The sequence below is a fragment of the Chiloscyllium punctatum genome, chromosome 38 (assembly GCF_047496795.1).
Source record: "Chiloscyllium punctatum isolate Juve2018m chromosome 38, sChiPun1.3, whole genome shotgun sequence".
In the NCBI taxonomy this organism is placed as follows: domain Eukaryota; kingdom Metazoa; phylum Chordata; class Chondrichthyes; order Orectolobiformes; family Hemiscylliidae; genus Chiloscyllium; species Chiloscyllium punctatum.
In genome coordinates, this window is record NC_092776.1 from 40,616,015 (window position 1) to 40,634,757 (window position 18,743).

At 40.7% G+C, this 18,743-nt stretch overlaps 1 protein-coding gene across 1 annotated transcript in view; it reads right to left on the reverse strand.

The window, feature by feature from the left end:
• Nucleotides 1-18,743, reverse strand: part of cfap46 (cilia and flagella associated protein 46) — a 219,984-nt gene that overhangs the window by 72,336 nt on the left and 128,905 nt on the right. Inside the window, exons 40-42 of the mRNA XM_072557677.1 lie at nt 4,641-4,838; nt 3,288-3,476; nt 1,125-1,331 (exon numbers count right to left, since the gene is read on the reverse strand). Of these exons, the coding sequence (XP_072413778.1) occupies nt 1,125-1,331; nt 3,288-3,476; nt 4,641-4,838 (594 nt within the window). The remainder of the gene's footprint in view (nt 1-1,124; nt 1,332-3,287; nt 3,477-4,640; nt 4,839-18,743) is intronic.

The window sequence follows — 18,743 nt, forward strand, 5'->3', positions numbered from 1 at the left end:
AAACATCATTGAAATGTTAGCGCAGTTACTCACGGTAGAATTAGATGAAGATGGGTGGCTGAAGGCTAATTTTTAACTAGTTGGGCGAAAAGATAGGCAAAAGTGAGGACTGCAGATGCTGGAGATCAGAGGCTAGATTAGAGTGGTGCTGGAAAAGCACAGCAGGTCAGGCAGTAGCTGAGGAGCAGGAAATCTCTATTAATCAGAATGATAACGTTCAGATCCACACATGCTACCTTCAAGTTTTCCATGCACTTGTTGTTCATACTGACTGACTACTTTGTTCAGTTCTGGTCAATATTCCAAAATAAGAACATAGGTGCATGGTAAAGAGTACAGAAAAGAGAAACAGGTCCCATATTTTTCTTATTCATGCAAAGGGTGTGGGTGCTTCTGGCTAGGCCAGCATGTATTGTCCATCCCTAGTTGCCCTTGACAAGATAGATGTGAGCTGCCATCTTGGAACTGCTAGTCCTTCGGCCATAGTTTTACTCATAGTCAAGTTAGGAAAAAGTTCCAAAACTTAAATCCAGAAAAAAAATAAAGGAATGCCAAACTAGCTCCACAGTGGGATCATGTGTAGCACAGAGGGGACTTTGCAGGCTGTGGAGTTCCTGAGTGACTGTTGCCCTCATCCTTCTAAGTGATACAGTTTGTGAGTTTGGTATATGAGGCCCAGTAATTTGACAAGTTACTGTAGTGCATCTTGTAGATTGTACACTGGTAGCAGGGTGTACTAGGACGGAGCAAAGATAAAAGGTTAGAGAAACACATGGTTTAAAGTCGAGAATGAAGGTAGCCAAGGAATGACCTTGGCAAAATACATAGCAGCAAGTAACAAAGATAAAGTAAATTCACAATTTTACTTCAAAGCAAATGAGGAACAGAGGAAGCAAAAGACTTAAATTTAACATTTCAAAATAAATATAAAACTTATATTAAGAAGATTGATAAATGCTTAACCAGGTGGGATGGTAGATAACAGCATTGGGCAGGTTTAAAATGTAATTAGATACTGAGTGATAGGAGTTAGAATATTAGAATGCCAAGCTATAGTGAACTTTCTAATCCATTGCGTTTTTTATGTTCTTCATGAACCATAGTTTAATTGAAGAAGATTTTACCTTAAGACGTGCAGCCTTTGCAGCACATTTTTCTATTTGATAGGTAGAAAGCTGTAAATCTGGACTTTCATATTTTGATTCCTCTTGTTCATTTTCTTCCTCAGCAGAGAGCTGCAAATCTACATGCTGAGACTTTGATTCAATTTCTTCATTCTCTTCTGTAAATTTGGCCGGTTTTGGCAGATCATTATTTTCCCCCAAATCATGCTAAAGAAATAAGAACATTCACAAAAATGCAAAACAGTATAAATCTGTGATTACAACTAAATATTCCATATTGGAGTTCAATCCATGCCAATGTTAAATAGACTATTCTTAAAATCACAAACAAAGTGTAAACAAGGCAGCAGGTTTTGAGTGTCACTGCAGTGCCTGGCATTTAGTATTGGAATTTCAGCTATTCAGACAAGTGAAAAGCATGGAATCACAATCCTGATACCAATTTTGTACATGGTAAGGAGGCTCTGGAAGCCAAGCACTGAATAATGTGCTGCTAAATTCTCAGCTTTTGTTCATGTAGAATCACAGAATCCAACCAATACAGATAGAGGCCTTTCAGACCACCAGGGCAGCATCGACACTTTGAATAGCACCCCATCCAGACCAACCACCCCTATCCCTATAATCCTGCATCTACTCTGTCTGATCCTACACATACCTGAATTTAGCCTACACATCCCTGAATACTACTGGGCAATTTTACCATGGCTAACCCACCTACCCTGCATATCTTTAGATTGTGGGAGGAAACCAGAGCACCCGGCTGAAGTGAGTATGTGTGAATAATCAAGGAAAGAAGCTATCAGAATGTCAACATGAGAATTGAAAGCACTATTTAAGTTAAATCCCTACATGAGAAAGAAAAGGAAATTATCTCTTGTTATGGACAAGACCAGAGCCCCCAATGTATATTATGGAAATAGTTAAACCTTAACTTTTGTTTGCAAAAGGGCAAGTTTAAGGAGTTATGTTCAGATAGGATTCAATTGTTCTGCCATTAATCTTTAATCAAAACATGATTTATTCTTATAATACAGTTAAAATACAAAAGGAGGAAAAATTGGCATAACTTTAATCCATTTAAATACTTAATTAGACAACGTATTATTTAACAATTAATCATCAATTGTTCCAATATAGGCAACTTCCCAAAAACACAACCTTGGCAAAGGCAAAGAAAATTCAGCAACACACTTATAATTGTCATATGCTGTCTCTCTCCAGTCCAGAAAAAAGTAAGAAAAAAGCTGCTCCTTATGATTTTTAAGAGGAAGCCTCTCTGTCTAAGATTTCACTCTAGCAACAGAGAACTCAAGCTTTCAGCTCCAGCAGCCAGCAAAACTCTGGCCAACAAACTGAAAGGAAAACTAAAGTCTTCTCAGTCTGTGAGCCTGACTCCACACACAAATGATTCTTTTGTCTTACTTCAAACAAAAACACTTAAAGCTGTTTGTCAGCTGCCTGTCTGAAGGAGACATTTCATCGCCACTGTGACAACACCCGTCTGCAAGAGAAACAGGACAGAACATGTCTTTTAAAGGCACAGTATTGTCACACTCTAGTGTTCGGGTGTTATATCCGGTTGCTGTTAAGATGGATGGAATATGTATTTTACATGAAACACACAACCAATGACAGTCCCAATTCTCTTGCAATAAACACAAAATTATACCAACCCTAAAGGTGCATTTCTAATTTACACAGCCATGAATGCTACAGGGAAGTGTTTCAGGAAACCAAGGCCAACTGTTCTCATTTCCATGGAGTGAGCTTCAGTCTTCTAGTGAAAATGTCCATACTTATGGACAAATTACTGTAATCATTTACCATTGCCTTCTGTTTCTTGACTGACCAGGAAACATGTCTGTTTCTATCTGCTATTAAATATATTGGAAGGATTTACAGTCTGATAGTCGACCGGTTTGGCCAGATCAGAGCAGACCTTGCATGGTCAACAAATCATGGCATGCGACTCAAACATGAAGGGTCTGGTCAGAGGAAGGGATGGAATTACTGCACCACAAGAGCTCTACACAGAAACCAAGATATTTGATAAGAAAAATGAATTGCTAATATTTACTGCATGTAATCTCTTGATCATTACCAGTTCAAATAATATAAGATATAGAATTGTTTATGAAAAAGAATTAGAATCAACCTTACCAGCATTTGTTGAACCCAATTGAAGCCTGGGTTAATTGGGTCTACTTGTACAGATAACAACCGCAGGCACCTGCCAGTTAGATAGAGACATTTGGATCTAATTTCCTCAGAGCCATTGCTCAGGTTATGTGCACTCTCTAGTTGAGCCAGAGCTTTTTGTCCCAGTGACCTGGCTACAGTTACCCATTCCTAATCAAAAACAAAGATTCATACACAATTACATAAACAACAAAACATATAAAATGCTACACAATAAGTGCTCATTGAACATTAGAACTTGGGATTCTTAAGTTCCATAACCTCCATGAGGGTCTGAGGTGCAACTTCACACATTAACAAACATTTCAGGACAAACTATGTTCAAATTCTGCGTGAATCAGTGTAAAAATAAAATATAATGAATTGTTTAAGAAAAAGAATATAGAATTAATTAGACTTGATAGTGCAAAAAATGAAGATCTCAGCTCTAATGTCTGTGCAGACAGTAAGGAAGAGGATGTAGTATCTTTTCAGAGGGTCTCCTCCTCCAATCTTCCAAAGGGAGTAACCTTCTACCTTCCTGCACTTTTAAAAGCTTGGGAGAAAACAGTTTGCCCAGTCCCATGGATCTGCCAATGCCAACTGTATTATGAGTTGGGCAGGGTAATAAATTAATAATTAATTTCAATTTATTAAATTGAAAGACTCATTTATTTATTTATATATGCTGGGTGGGCTGCTGATTCTGGAGTGGATAAACTCTCCATATTATAGCAGTGAGTTGGAAGATTCTCTGCTCAAAACACACATGGCCAGGCCATGTACAATCCAGCTCCAGGTATAATGATGACAGATGAATGGAAGAAGGCTTTAGCAAATGTTTTTACAGGCAATGAATGGAGCAGCCAATGGTACAAAGATGATAAACAAAAGACTAACTGAATTAACAGTCAATTTTCTTTTTTACATTTATATTGGATAAAAAGCTATTATCTCAAAATTTAATTGGCCTTCATAATGTTACCATTAAACATTTTGATGGCAGAAAGTGCCAAAATATTCATTTGCATTCAGGTTTCAGATTGCTTATGTACTACAAAAGGTATCCCCTATTTTTTTGGCAGACTAGCCCATACAACTAATAAGCAATTTTAATCACTACTGCATGTTGGTGACCAATGTTTAACCAAGTGTTTATAAAGCATTTGATTTATTTCTCAATTTAAACACATATTGTCCACATAAAATCAAGGGATTTCTACTCCAAATTGGAGAAAATGTGAGATGACGCCTTCAATGTTTAACTAAAATTGCCCATTGAAAGGTTTTTATTTTAAAGTCCAAAGAAGATGCTACCAAGTGTCTTTGAATTACCTTTTCCACTGGTGTGTAATCTGGTGTGGAACTAATGAATTCCTCGACAATGAGCTGTAGCAGTCCTTTCTGTCTTGCTGCTTCAGCTTCTGTTTTATCTTTCATTATAACCAAATGGAGCATGTTCAAAGACAACTGCACAAAAATTAACTTCAGAGAGGCCAGCTTCCTCATCAGAGGCAAACTTAAATGTGTCATCTGAAAGTAAGTATTAAACAAATACTTTTAAGATGAAAAGGAAGCTTTCAAAAGTTATGCAACATGAATAATCTGTTTTTTAAGTAACTTAAATCTGAGTCGCAGGCCTATTCAAAGATCAAGCTTGTTTATAACATCTGTTTCTGTTTACCATAACATGCATTAAAATGACACATCCATTGTTTTCTTCACTTATGTACAGATAATAAAATAAGAAATATACTAAAGAATGATACTTGACTTCTCAAGCTTGATTTTTTTTTCAAAAAGATCATGCACAATTACTTTCTTAAAGGGCAGCTGATATATACTAGATTTGCAAGATCATTCAAAACAAGAGACTCAATTTCACCTGAATTCATCTACGTGTCAACTTTGGTGAGTTTTGTGGAGGGATTTTCTCCATGAGCGCAAGCAAAATTTCTCATACTATCTTCCCACACTCAACTCAGTATCTATGTACTATGGTCTATTGTCACATCAACTCCCTCGCAATGGGCAGGAGTACAAGCCATAGCCAGGACCTCTTGGGATTCCTGACACTCGTGGCACATTTAAAATACTGTTGTGCACCAGCTCAAGTACTGGCCATCACGACCTGCCCTGCACAGTTCTTGTTAACTGTGACTCAGAGATGTCAGACAAAGAGAAATTCGTACCCGCTTCACTGATAGGGACCTGGAGGTCCTGGTGGATGGGATATTGCAGAGGAGGGTATGACTCCCAGATCCTGGTAGTTTAATGTGAGTTTGCTACCTCAGTCAGTGCCAGGATTCAGCGGAATGCCCAAAGGTGAAGGCAGTATATCAATAAGCTTCCCTTCGGTCCAACCTGTCCTGTCTGTGCCGACCAGATATCCCAACCCAATCTAGTCCCATATGTCAGTACCCAGCCCATATCCCTCCAAACCCTTCCTATTCATATACCCATCCAAATGCCTCTTAAATGTTGCAATTGTACCAGCCTCCACCACATTCTCTGGCAGCTCATTCCATACACGTACCACCCTCTGTGTGAAAATGTTGCCTCTTAGGTCTCTTTTATATCTTTCCCCTCTCACCCTAAACCTATGCCTTCTAGTTCTGGACTCCCTGACCCCAGGGAAAAGACTTTGCCTATTTATCCTATCCATGCCCCTCATAATTTTGTAAACCTCTATAAGGTCAACCCTCAGCCTCCAACGCTCCAGGGAAAACAGCCCCAGCCTGTTCAGCCTCTCCCTATAGCTCAAATCCTCCAACCTTGGCAACATCCTTGTAAATCTTTTCTGAACCCTTTCAAGTTTCACAACATCTTTCCAACAGGAAGGAGACCAGAATTGCACGCAATATTCCAACAGTGGCCTAACCAATTTCCTGTACAGCCGCAACATGACCTCCCAACTCCTGTACTCAATACTCTGACCAATAAAGGAAAGCATACCAAATGCCTTCTTCACTATCCTATCTACCTGCGACTCCACTTTCAAGGAGCTATGAACCTGCACTCCAAGGTCTTGTTGTTCAGCAACACTCCCTAGGACCTTACCATTAAGTGTATAATTCCTGCTAAGATTTGCTTTCCCAAAATGCAGCACCTCGCATTTATCTGAATTAAATTTCATCTGCCACTTTTCAGCCCATTTGGCCCACCTGATCCACATCCTCTTGTTATCTGAGGTAACCTTCTTTGCTGTCCACTACACCTCCAATTTTGGTGTCATCTGCAAACATACTAACTGTACCTCTTATGCTCGCATCCAAATCATTTATGTAAATGACAAAAAGTAGAGGACCCAGCATCGATCCTTGTGGCACTCCACTGGTCACAGGCCTCCAGTCTGAAAAACAACCCTCCACCACAACCTTCTGTCTTCTACCTTTGAGCCAGTTCTGTATCCAAATGGCTAGTTCTCCCTGTATTCCATGAGATCTAACCTTGCTAATCAGTCTCCCATGGGAACGTTGTCGAATGCCTTACTGAAGTCCATATAGATTACATCTGAGGCTCTGCCCTCATCAATCTTCTTTGGTACTTCTTCAAAAAACTCAATCAATTTTGTGAGACATGATTTCCCATTGCACAAAGCCATGTTGACTATCCCGAATCAGTCCTTGCCTTTCCAAATACATGTACATCCTGTCCCTCAGGATTCCCTCCAACAACTTGCCCACCACTGAGGTCAGGCTCACCGGTCTATAGTTCCCTGGCTCGTCTTTACCACCCTTCTTAAACAGTCACACCACGTTTGCCAACCTCCAGTCTTCCGGCACCTCACCTGTGACTATTGATGATACAAATATCTCAGCAAGAGGCCCAGCAATCACTTCTCTAGCTTCCCACAAAGTTCTCGGGTACACCTGACCAGGTCCTGGGGATTTAATCCACCTTGAACCGTTTCAAGACATCCAGCACTTCCTCCTCTGTAATCTGGACATTTTGCAAGATGTCACCATCTATTTCCCTACAGTCTATATCTTCCATATCCTTTTCCACAGTAAATACTGATGAAAAATATTCATTTAGTATCTTCCTCGTTTTCTGTGGGTCCATACGCCTTGCTGATCTTTGAAGGGCCCTAGTTACCCTTTTGTCCTGAAGATATTTGTAAAAACCCTTTGGATTCTCCTTAATTCTATTTGCCAAAGCTACCTCATGTCCCCTGTTTTGCCCTCCTGATTTCCCTCTTAAGTATACTCCTACTTCCTTTATACTCTAAGGATTCACTCGATCTATCCTGTCTATACCTGACATATGCTTTTTTTTAAACCAAACGCTCAATTTCTTCCAGCATTCCCTATACCTACTAGCCTTCCCTTTCACCCTGACAGGAATATACTTTATCTAGATTCTTGTTATCTCATTTATGAAGGCTTCCCATTTTGCAGCCGTTCCTTTACCTGCAAACATCTGTCTCCAATCAGCTTTCAAAAGTTCTTGCCTAATACTGTCAAAATTGGCCTTTCTCCAATTTAGAACTTCAACTTTTAGATCTGGTCTATCCTTTTCCATCACTATTTTAAAAACGAATAGAATTATGGTCATTGGCCCCAAAGTGCTCCCCCACTGACACCTCAGTCACCTGCCCTGTCTTATTTCCCAAGAGGAGGTCAAGTTTTGCACCTTCTCTCGTAGGTACATCCACATACTGAATCAGAAAATTGTCTTGTACGCACTTAACAAATTCCTCTCCATCTAAACCTTTAACACTATGGCAGTCCCAGTTGATGTTTGTGCAAGGGAAAGCACAAGCATCTTCTCATGACTTTAAACTCACTTTATCTTGCTCCTGCATAACTTCACACCAAGACTCATGGTTATTACTCTCAATGTCGAATGCAGCATCTTTCCTCACTCACTTTTATCCCCCGATCCCTCCTGCTACTAGCCCTTGAATGTCTCTACACCTCATGCTCATTTGGGGATCCTCACAACTCTTACCTCTCACTAACAGCGGTGCCAGCCACTTTCATTTCACTTAATTTCTCCCTTTGTCTCAATCCAGGAGGAAGCAGCCCACAATAGGACAGACAGACCCAAAACTGTGGGATGGCCAACAATTGGCTCTTCACCCCACACAAGGAAAGGATCCTAGCCCTAGCCAATGAAGACCACGAGTATTCACGTGGGAATGCCAGGATCTCCATGTTGCAGCAACTAAGAATCACTGTCCATGACGTATTGCTCTCTGGTGACTGCCATGCAGTCTTGTATTCCCAACATGTCTGTACTTCTAAATGCTGTTCGTGATGCTTTCCCCCTTTTGTCTCCTAAGACTATGACTGCCACCTGCACAGTCTCATCATACAAGAGGGTAGTCCAACAGAACAACTCCTCTTCCATCTCAGAGGAAGAAGCTACAGAGCCCTCAGAGGGAGCAGCAGCAAGGTTACCTCCTGCACCCTCTACCATCTCAGATACAGACCTCAGTAGGTATTTCATCCAGATTAGATTCAGAAGCAACTGCTAGTGAGTGCCATGTCTCTGCAGATAGCGAAGGGAGAAGTCCCCTGCCAGGTTGTTGACATTTTGAGAACTGTTGAAGGCCAAGTACCTGCTCACTCCCTTGGAGGAGATGACCCCATGGTTTTGGTAATTAATAACTTAACAAATGCACGGAAATACACAGGAGGAGCAGACAGGTGTGTCAGGAGCACTGATGGCCCCTAAGGTTCCTTGACCTGTAGTGGACAGACACCGGGACTGGCAGTGGCTGACTCTCTTCACAAACCTGGATGCACGCACTAATTGACTACTGACTAGATCCAGGACTAATTTCTTTGCAGCTCGACTGACTTAGTGTGAATCCTGGACTGGTTGTGCTGGACATACAGGGCTGACCATGATCCACTCCCTGAAGTGTAGACTTGGACACCCCAGACAACTGAGTGACCATGCCCAAATTCCTGAACTGATGCCCAAGGTTTCCACTAACCTTACTGCTCTGGGACCCACTGACTGAAGGGTGTCCCCTTTGATTTGACTTAGGACTCATCCACCTTAGACTTTGAGACATGGCCGTTTGATTGAAGAATGTTTAGTATGTTTGCCATGTACCCAGTTGGCACAGTGCTGTAAAACAGGTCTCTCCGCTTGACTGATGACTACTAACAATAATGACAAGGCTCTTGGCTTTATGTCTGCAGTAAACAATATAACAACAAAGCAGTATTGGGCTTTTAAGATCTAGTTTGGCAGGCAAAGTGTGAAAAGGCAAGGCAAGTCAGAGTTGCTCTGAGAACTAAGACAGCAAGTGAGAAGCCCTGCAATGTACCTGGCCCAACCTAAGAGATGAGTGCCTGTCCTTAGGTACAAAGTGTCCTGGTCACAGCACTGCAATGAGAAGTTGTACTCCAAAGTGCAGCATCAAAATACAGAACCACATTTTTAGTGGGTCAGTATTAGAGCATAATGATGCAGTGAGAGTGGTATGTGTTTGTCACTAAAGTCCAGGGATGAGGTTTGCATGCAATCACTGCCCATGGAACATGGCTGGGGATGCTGGTGACTGCTGTCCAAGTTGGACAGCCAGAGGTGCAAGTAATGAGCTGGAGACTCCAGGTATCTGCTTGGAACTTCATGTCAGGAACTATCAATGTCTAGTTTCTATCTAGGAGAATAGGAAATTGCATGTCACTGAGGTAGGATTAACTGACAATGAGAAGTTAAAGCATGCAATGAGGCCTATACTTGATGCTCCTATTAATTAAGCCACTGTATGCTTTATTAGCTGCTCTCTCCACCTGCCCTGCCACCTTCAATGATCTGAGCTCAAGTACACCCAGGTCCCTCAGTTCCTGAATCCCCTTTAGAATTGTACCCTCTATTTTATATTGGTCACAAGAATGTTGAAAGACAAAGTCTACATTGAAAATTATCTGCCACCAATCTGCCCACTCCACCAACCTGTCAATGCTCTTTTACAGTTCCATATTGTCCACCTCCCCAGTTTACAATTCTTAAAAAGTTAGTCTTATCTGCAAACTTTGATATTGTCCCATGTACACCAAGAGCTAGATCATCGTAATATATTAGGAAAAGTAAAAGTCCTAAGACCAACTAAAAATCATTATCTAATCAAACAGCGTCAGTATGGTTTCATGAAAGGAATATCATATCTGACTTTTTATTTTTAATAAGAGATTTTCAAGGAAGCTTCAACCAGAGTGGATAGAGGGGAACCAGTATATAGTATTGGGACTTCCAGAAGGTACGACGAGGTATCTCACAAAAGTTAAGTCATAAGTCATTGTGTTGGAGGCAGTATATTGGCAAGGGTAGAAAATTGACTAATGGCAGAAGCAACGAGTGGGGATTAAGAGGTATAGTTAGTAAGTTTGCTGAATAAACCAAAATTGGAGGTGCAGTGGACAACGAAGAAGGTCACCTTAGATTACAACAGAATCTTAATCAGATGGGCCAATAGGCTAAGAAGTGGCAGATGGAGTTTAATCTGGATAAATGTGAGGTGCTGCATTTTGGGAAAACAAAATCCAGCAAACTTATACACTTAATGGTAAGGTCCTAGGGAGTGTTGCTGAACAACGAGACCATGGAGTGCAGGTTCATAGCTCCTTGAAAGTGGAGTTGCAGGTAGATAGGATAGTGAAGAAGGCATTTGGTATGCTTCCCTTTATTGGTCAGAGTATTGAGTACAGGAGTTAAGAGGTCATGTTGCAGATGTACAGGACATTGGTTAGGCCACTGTTGGAATATTGCATGCAATTCTGGTCTCCTTCCTATTGGAAAGATGTTGTGAAACTTGAAAGGGTTCAGAAAAGATTTACAAGGATGTTGCCAGGGTTAGAGGATTTGAGCTATAGGGAAAGGTTGAATAGGCTAGGGCTGTTTTTCCTGGAGCAGAGGCTGAGGGTTGACCTTATAGAGGTTTACAAAATTATGAGGGGCATGGATAGGATAAATAGACAAAGTCTTTTCCCTGGGGTTGGGGAGTCCAGAACTAGAGGGCATAGGTTTAGGGTGAGAGCGGAAAGATATGAAAGTAACCTAAGAGGCAACGTTTTCACTCAGAGGGTGGTATGTGAATGGAATGAGCTGCCAGAGGAAGTGTGGAGGCTCGTACAATTGCAACATTTAAAAGGCATCTGGAAGGGTATATGAATAGGAAGGGTTTGGAGGGATATGGGCCGGGTGCTGGCAGGTGGGACTCGATTGGGTTGGAATATCTGGTCGGCATGGACGAGTGGACCGAAGGGTCTGTTTCTGTGCTGTACATCTCTATGACTCTAGCAGTTTTTTTTTCAGGTTCGCTCCCTGTAACCAGTGGGTTTCCACAGGGATCATTGCTGGGACCACAACTACTTACAATTTATATGAATGAGTGGGAGGAAGGAAGTAAATGACTGCAGACAGAAAAAAAATGATGGAAAGGCAGATTGCGAGAAGAACACAAATACTTTACAGAATGATATTGATAGGTTAAGGCAGTGGATAAAAAGTTGGTAAATGGAGCGTAATGTGGGAAAACATGAAGTTATTCATTTTGGAAGAGAGAACAGAAGAACAGAGTATTATTTAACTGGTGAAAAACTGCAGAAGCTGCAACATATAGGAATACTTGTGTATGAAACACAGAAAACTAGCACACAAGTATAGCAGGGAATCAGGAAAGCCAATAGAATGAAGCAGAGAAGTCTTACTGGAACTATACAAGATGCTAATGAGACCACATCCGGAGCACCGTAAGCAGTTCTTGGTCCCCGTTTTTGAGGAAAGATATTATTTTATTGGAGGCAGTTCAGAGAAAATTCTTTAGGAAGATCTCCAATATGGAGGGATTGTCTTATACGAAAAGGCTAAACAGGTTGGGACTCTGCACCCTGGAGTTCAGAAGAATGAGAGGTGATCTCAAATAGGATTCTCAGGGGGATTAACAGGATAAATGCTGAGAGGATGTTCCCACCTCATGGGAGAATGTAGAACTGGACGGCATAATCTCAGAATAAAGGGGTGCCAATTTAAGACTGAGAGGAGGAGAAATTCCTTCTCTCATAGGGTTGTGTACATTTCAGACTGGGATAGATAGTTTCCAGATCAGTCAGGATTATGGGGCAAACGCAGGCTAGTGGACATGAGGAATGTTGGATCAACCATAGATCCTATAGAATGGTGGAGCAGACGTGATGGACTAAATGGCCTACTCCTGTTCCTCTTTCTTATGATCTTATGAACTCCTAAGGATTTCCACTATAAACTTCCCTCTCGTCTAAAATATCCATTAACCATTACTCTGTTTCCTGTCACTCAGCCAAATTGCTAATGTCTCTTTTACACTATGATCTTTAACTTTCCTCACATGTCTCTCATGTGGCATTGTATCAAAAGCTTTCTGGAAATCCATGTGGACCACACCAACAATGTTACCCTCATCGATCATTTCCAAAAAAATTCCAGTAAGTTATATAAATGTAATTTCCCCTTTAGAAATCCATGCTGACTGTTTGTATTAACCATCTTTTTCCATGTGATTACTAATGTTGAATTTTGACCAAATCCTATCTAAAGTTCTTACACCCTCGTCATTTACTGCCTAATCATGGTCATGTTTACAAGAAATGGGAGCAAAAGCATGTCAAAGCTGCTCTGCCATTCAGCATGAAGGTGGCTGATCATCGGTTTTATCTCCCGTTTCCTTGCCTTATCTTTTAACTTCGTAAGAAATTAAAAATACGTCTGTCACAGCATTAAACATATTCAATACTGGAGCACCCACAATCCACTGGGGTGGAGAACTTTAAAGATTCACAACACTTTGATTTAAGAGATTTCTTCTCATCCCAGTCCAAAACAATTGCCCTTAGCCTGAGACTGTGCCTTTGTTTTATAGATTTTCCCAGATAGGAAAAACAACTTGTGTGTTTAGCCCATTAAGCCCCTTCATGAGTTTGTAAGCTTAGCTCGATGATCTCTATAATGACTAATATAACCTTTTCAGTTGAAATTGTGCTTCTAACTCACTTGTTTTTATCACTCATGTGGCATGTTTGTGTACAGAACTCTTAATCTAGTTAACTGTCTCACCTCCAACTAAATAACCTGCCAACCTTTTTCTCACTTTTGACCTGTGTAGATTTTCTTTTCTCAGATCCTTAAATACTTTACATGTTTTGTCACTTCCTTTTTACCTTTTCTGCAATGAGACGTGTAGGCGCAGGCCATCAGGTTAGACATTGTCATATAGTAAGCTGCCTGGTAGCAAGGAACTGCTAAGTAATATGAACTAGAAAACGGACTTTCACTCATAATTTGACCAGATCTCAAATTAAACATTTTGAAGCATATTCCAAAAAAAATCAGCTGGACTATAGAACTAATTTATCAACTGCCAGCTTGATACACAACAAACCTAAGATGAGATGTTTTATCTGATTATTTCTATGAAAATGAAAACTTAGCTCAAAATAGTCTGACTTTCCATTATCTCAGGTTTCCTAGCAATGGAAGTGAGCATTAAAAGCAGTATCTGTTTATGTGCAGAAATCAAGTTTTTAGCTCCCCTGAAATGCACATTGTGAATATAAAGGTCAAACAGCCTGTCTTAACAAAGATTGAAGTGACAGACTTTATCTTGAATAAATAGTCTTTGAAAATAATCCATTTTGGTTCATTGGAAAGCTCTGAAACAACATATTAGTGATATATCAGTTGTGCAACAAACAATATTTAAAATGACTCATCATTGGCTAACCAGCATGTGTTCAAAACAACAGCAGACAACTCTGATCAATATAAACAATTTGTACGAATTATGAAGTTGAAACAAAAATAGACAAATAGGCTTTGGGAATTAGGCTGGAACTTCAGTGTTAAGTCAGCAATCCAGATCACTGAGAGAACTGAAGTATGGAAATGCTATACTAACACAGCAGATCGTGCATCAAGTTATTTCTGGGTGATAATTCAATGTTTAATGAGCTTGAAGTACTTATTCTTCTTTGTGTTCACACTTATTGGATCAAATTTGATGCAAAAATATTTGAATAAATATATAGTATTCTGCAAAGTTTATCTGTATTTGCTCTTTTTGCCTTGTGCATGCTTTGGAAATAGAAGCAAGACCCTATGGTGCAGAGCTCTGAAGTAAGCACAAGAGACTGGATAAAGCTAATCGGGAAAAACTGTGCCCACTTGTAAAACAATCAAGAATGACAGGGAACAGATTTTAAGTAATTTTCAAAAAGGAGGTGGCATGATGTGAGAAAACATATTTTACATGGGTGTTTCAGGTCTGGAATGCATTGCATGGTGGTGTAGTGGAACTTCAACTGAGGCATTCAAGGGCTTTGGATGATTAATTGAACAGAAACAGTGTGAGACAGTATGGAGAATAGCATTAAGTTATGGTGCTCAAGGCAAAAATGTTGGGAAAATATGGTGAGAATGAGAACAATCAGATTTGAAATGTCAAGTACAGAAAGCCTGATTTTCCCCTTAAGCGTTATAACAGCAAATTCAGAAGCCTGCTAATGACCTTAATGCCATGCACAGGTCATTTCTATGCAGCTCTCCATTCTTCTCACCCAGAGCAGTTACTTACATCAACTCACTGTTTGTTCCTCTGGCCATTCATTCAGTTCCGCTGTTGCCATTATTTTGCTGCATGCCCCATGGACACTGTCCTTTTCCACACTTCCTTCATGTAAGGGGGCATCAGCAAGCCACCAGTCTTAGCCTGTTATTGGGACTGTTTTTGGAAAAACTCATACATCATTTCAGCCATTCAGTACCTGTCTTTGGAGCTCACACTCACTTATGCCTTGCATTTTTTGTTCAGGTCTCTTTTTTTGTGCAGGGAAACACAAACACAAACACACACATGCATACAAACACACTCTTAGCACTGAGAACACTGGACAGTCAAGAAGGTGTGCAAGCACTGGGCTATACTAATGTCACCTCTCCAGCTTGTGCTTGCAGCTTATGTGACAAACACATTACATTGTCCTTTAATCAAATGACCACGTACAAATATCACTGGTGACCAATCCTTTAATGGAATGAGGTGAGATTATGGGTCGGCCAGGGTGTGACACCAACTCAATCTAACTCGGGGCCAAATTACATGCCCAAAACACTCCATGAAGTCATGGGCAGCCATGAGATGTATCAGCAGAAGTTTTCAGTGCATCATTCAGTCACAGGAGCACTTGAATGGAACTATCAGATGCTAAAAACAATAATCAAGGCACATTGAGTACCTTAATGACTGGGATAAAGAATCAGATAAAGAACTGGGATAAAGGAAGCTCCCTGTTGACTTAGTTTATGGGCACCAAACAGGAGGGCTTCGGGAGAGGATTTTAGAACAGAAGGAGGAAGGCTTCATGTTAGATTATATAGCACAGCATCAAGAGTGACTATCTTTAGCCTGCAAAGCATTTCAATAACATTTGAAAATCTCCCAAACAGTAGTGAAACAAAAAGCAGACAAAATGCCAGGGTCTGAACCTTTTAGCTAGGAACTGTGTCAGCCCTTGTATAAACACCAGGCAAACTCCTAAAGTCCCAGTTTATTGGCGTGAATAGAGGAGCAAAAATGATTATATGTTTATCTGATTTGAGAGCCAGAACAGAGGGAAAAAAGCAAAGGCTTTATCATGTCAATATGAGAAAGCAAGACCACTACAGATATGGGGACAAACAGATAATGGTCTGCCCCATTACAAGCAACCTACAGGACAAGAGTAGTAGTGAGAATGAACCAGAGGGACAAATGGTCAATATTGAACTGTCTACTATCCAGCTAATGAATACCAAAATACTAGCCAGGTTAGATTCTTTATTCACTCACCTTCCTGCAGAGCAGTGAGCAGACTCAATGTGGCTAATGCAGAGTCAAACAAGTCTGCACCACTCTTGCTCAACATGATATGGATATGGAAGAGACCTCTTCACAAAGCATAAACCCAATTGGCTAGACCCTGAAAGGCTGGCCCAGGTTTGCGTGGAGGTCATCCAAATGCTGAAGCTCTAACTGACAGAGCCTGGCAGCAGTAACTGGAGCTCAGCAGTTGTGCTTGTGTCCAAATCAGACAATGCCACGAGGCTTTGCAATGACTACTTAAAATTTAATGCAATGGCTGGGCTGACTGCTACCCAATATCCTGGCTGGAAGATTACATGGAATGGATAAGTAAAGCCACCCATTTTACCAAAATAGAGTCACTCAAGGGGTACTAGCATGTTCCCATAACTCCAGACGAGTTATATGAGCATTCAGTCATGTCATTTGGACTCCAAAATGTCCCAATCCTCCTTTCAAAGACGGATGAACCAGATAGAGACTGGTTTATCTAACTGTGTATTGTACCTTGACATATATCCTAATCGACAGCAGCACCTGGGGTGGGGTGGGGGATGTATTTGCAGCAAATAGAAGCCCGCTTCTGAAAAATATTGTCAGCTGACCAGTAGTCAACACTGCAAGGAGTGAGTCCACCACCTCCCAAGCCACCTTTGTGGATACGTAGTGGTCAAAGCCGAGTTCTACCCAGGGTTGCGTAGGTACATGCAGTAACACAGTTTCCCATTCCTGCAATAAAATGAGAAAACATAGGGTCCTTGGGAATCTGTCAGCTCTATTGAATGTTCCTTCCAAACCTGGCCTAAACTTTAGCACAGTAGCTGCTCTGCTGACAGATCTAATACAGAAAACAGCAAAGGTAGACAAGACTGAGAAAACCCAAACTGATTTTGAAAAGCGAGCCAGTGCCTACATCTCCAAAATTCAAACAAGCACTCAAAGTAGCCATCAATGCAGGTGATATCAAAGTAACAAATCCATAATAGAGACACAAATCAGGTTCTTCTCCAAAAGACCTGAACAACCATGAAAGATGGTACTGCACAGTACAGTTTATTACTCGCACTGAAACACTTTAAAATACATGTTTAGGTTGTAAGTTAGCTCGCTGAGCTGGAAGGTTTGTTTTCAGACGTTTTGTTATCATGCTTGGTAACATCATCAGTGCGCCTCTGGTGAAATGCTAGTGTTATGTCCCTTCTTTCTGTTTACGTATCTTGGTTTCTTAAGGTGGGTGATATCATTTCCAGTTCTTTCTCTCAGGGATTGGTAAATGGAACTACAATAAGCAGAAGAAAAATACCTATACAGCGTATTCAAGAAGAACAGGTACCTGTTACGACACAGGGTAAACCTCTCTGCTAATTTAAACCCAACACACAGAGAAGCTTACCTCGCACGCTGCAATCTGTTAAACTTTGAGAAGCAAAGAACTATCCCAGAGACCATTATTTAAAGTTAAAATCAACAATTTTATTTTTTAAGTCTAAAAGGGAAAATTAGAGAACTATTTACTAATCCTTTCTCTTAAACCTATCTTTTACCTCCTACTCTACAATACAGGTTCGATAAAAAGATCCTGATTAAGATTTGCAAAAAAAAAATTCACGTTTCAAAACCAGTCAACTTTGTCAATTCTCCTTTGTAGATTTTTCTCTTATTTTCCTGGGTCGTCTCTTCTTCGATCTTCTCCTGCACAACTTTTCTTATGGACAGAGAGCTATTTGACTAGCAGTCTGTACATGTTGGTGCTCTTTGCTGTTCTCCTCCTAACTGTTTAAAATGCCCAATTTTATACCCCAATTGATCAGATCATTTCATTGGTTTGATGTCATCAAAACATTAAATTCAAATTCATTTGGACTTTGGTATCTGGGGCATAATTTAAACCGATTGGCTGAATTTTAATTTTTTTTGTACCATGGGAACACAGCACCAGATATTTGTTTCAACCAAAAGTGACATTTTTAAATTGTTCAGCACACTCTGTACTTTCAATCCTTGCCAGCTTCCTCTCTCTCTTCAAGGTATTGTACACACCTACATCTTCATAACACACCCAATAAACACAGTCGGCCAATTCCTAAACAACAAACCCAAACAAGCAGACACAAAGCACCCAGAAACTCTAGCCACATTACCATATGAATTAGAATTAGAATCCCTACAGTGTGGAAACAGGCTCTTAGGCCCAATAAGTCTACACTGACCATCCGAAGAGTAACCCACCCAGACCTACTCACCTACCCTATATATTTTTTTAAACCCTTAACTAATGCATCTAAACCTACACATCCCTCAACACTATGGGCAATTTAACATGGCCAATTCACCTAATCTGCACATCTTTGGATTCTGAGAGGAAACCGGAGCACTCAGAGGAAACCCACGCAGACATAGGGAGAATGTGCAAACTCCACACAGTCACCCAAGGCTGGAATCGAACCCAGTCCCTGGTGCTGTGAGGCAGCAGTGCTAATCACTAGCCACCATGCCCCTCCACTGAGCCACCGTGCTGCTCTGGAATGACTTCCAGACTACTCTGACCCCTTGGCATCATGGCAGCCCACAAACCTACCAACACACTTCAACAGCAGCTGATG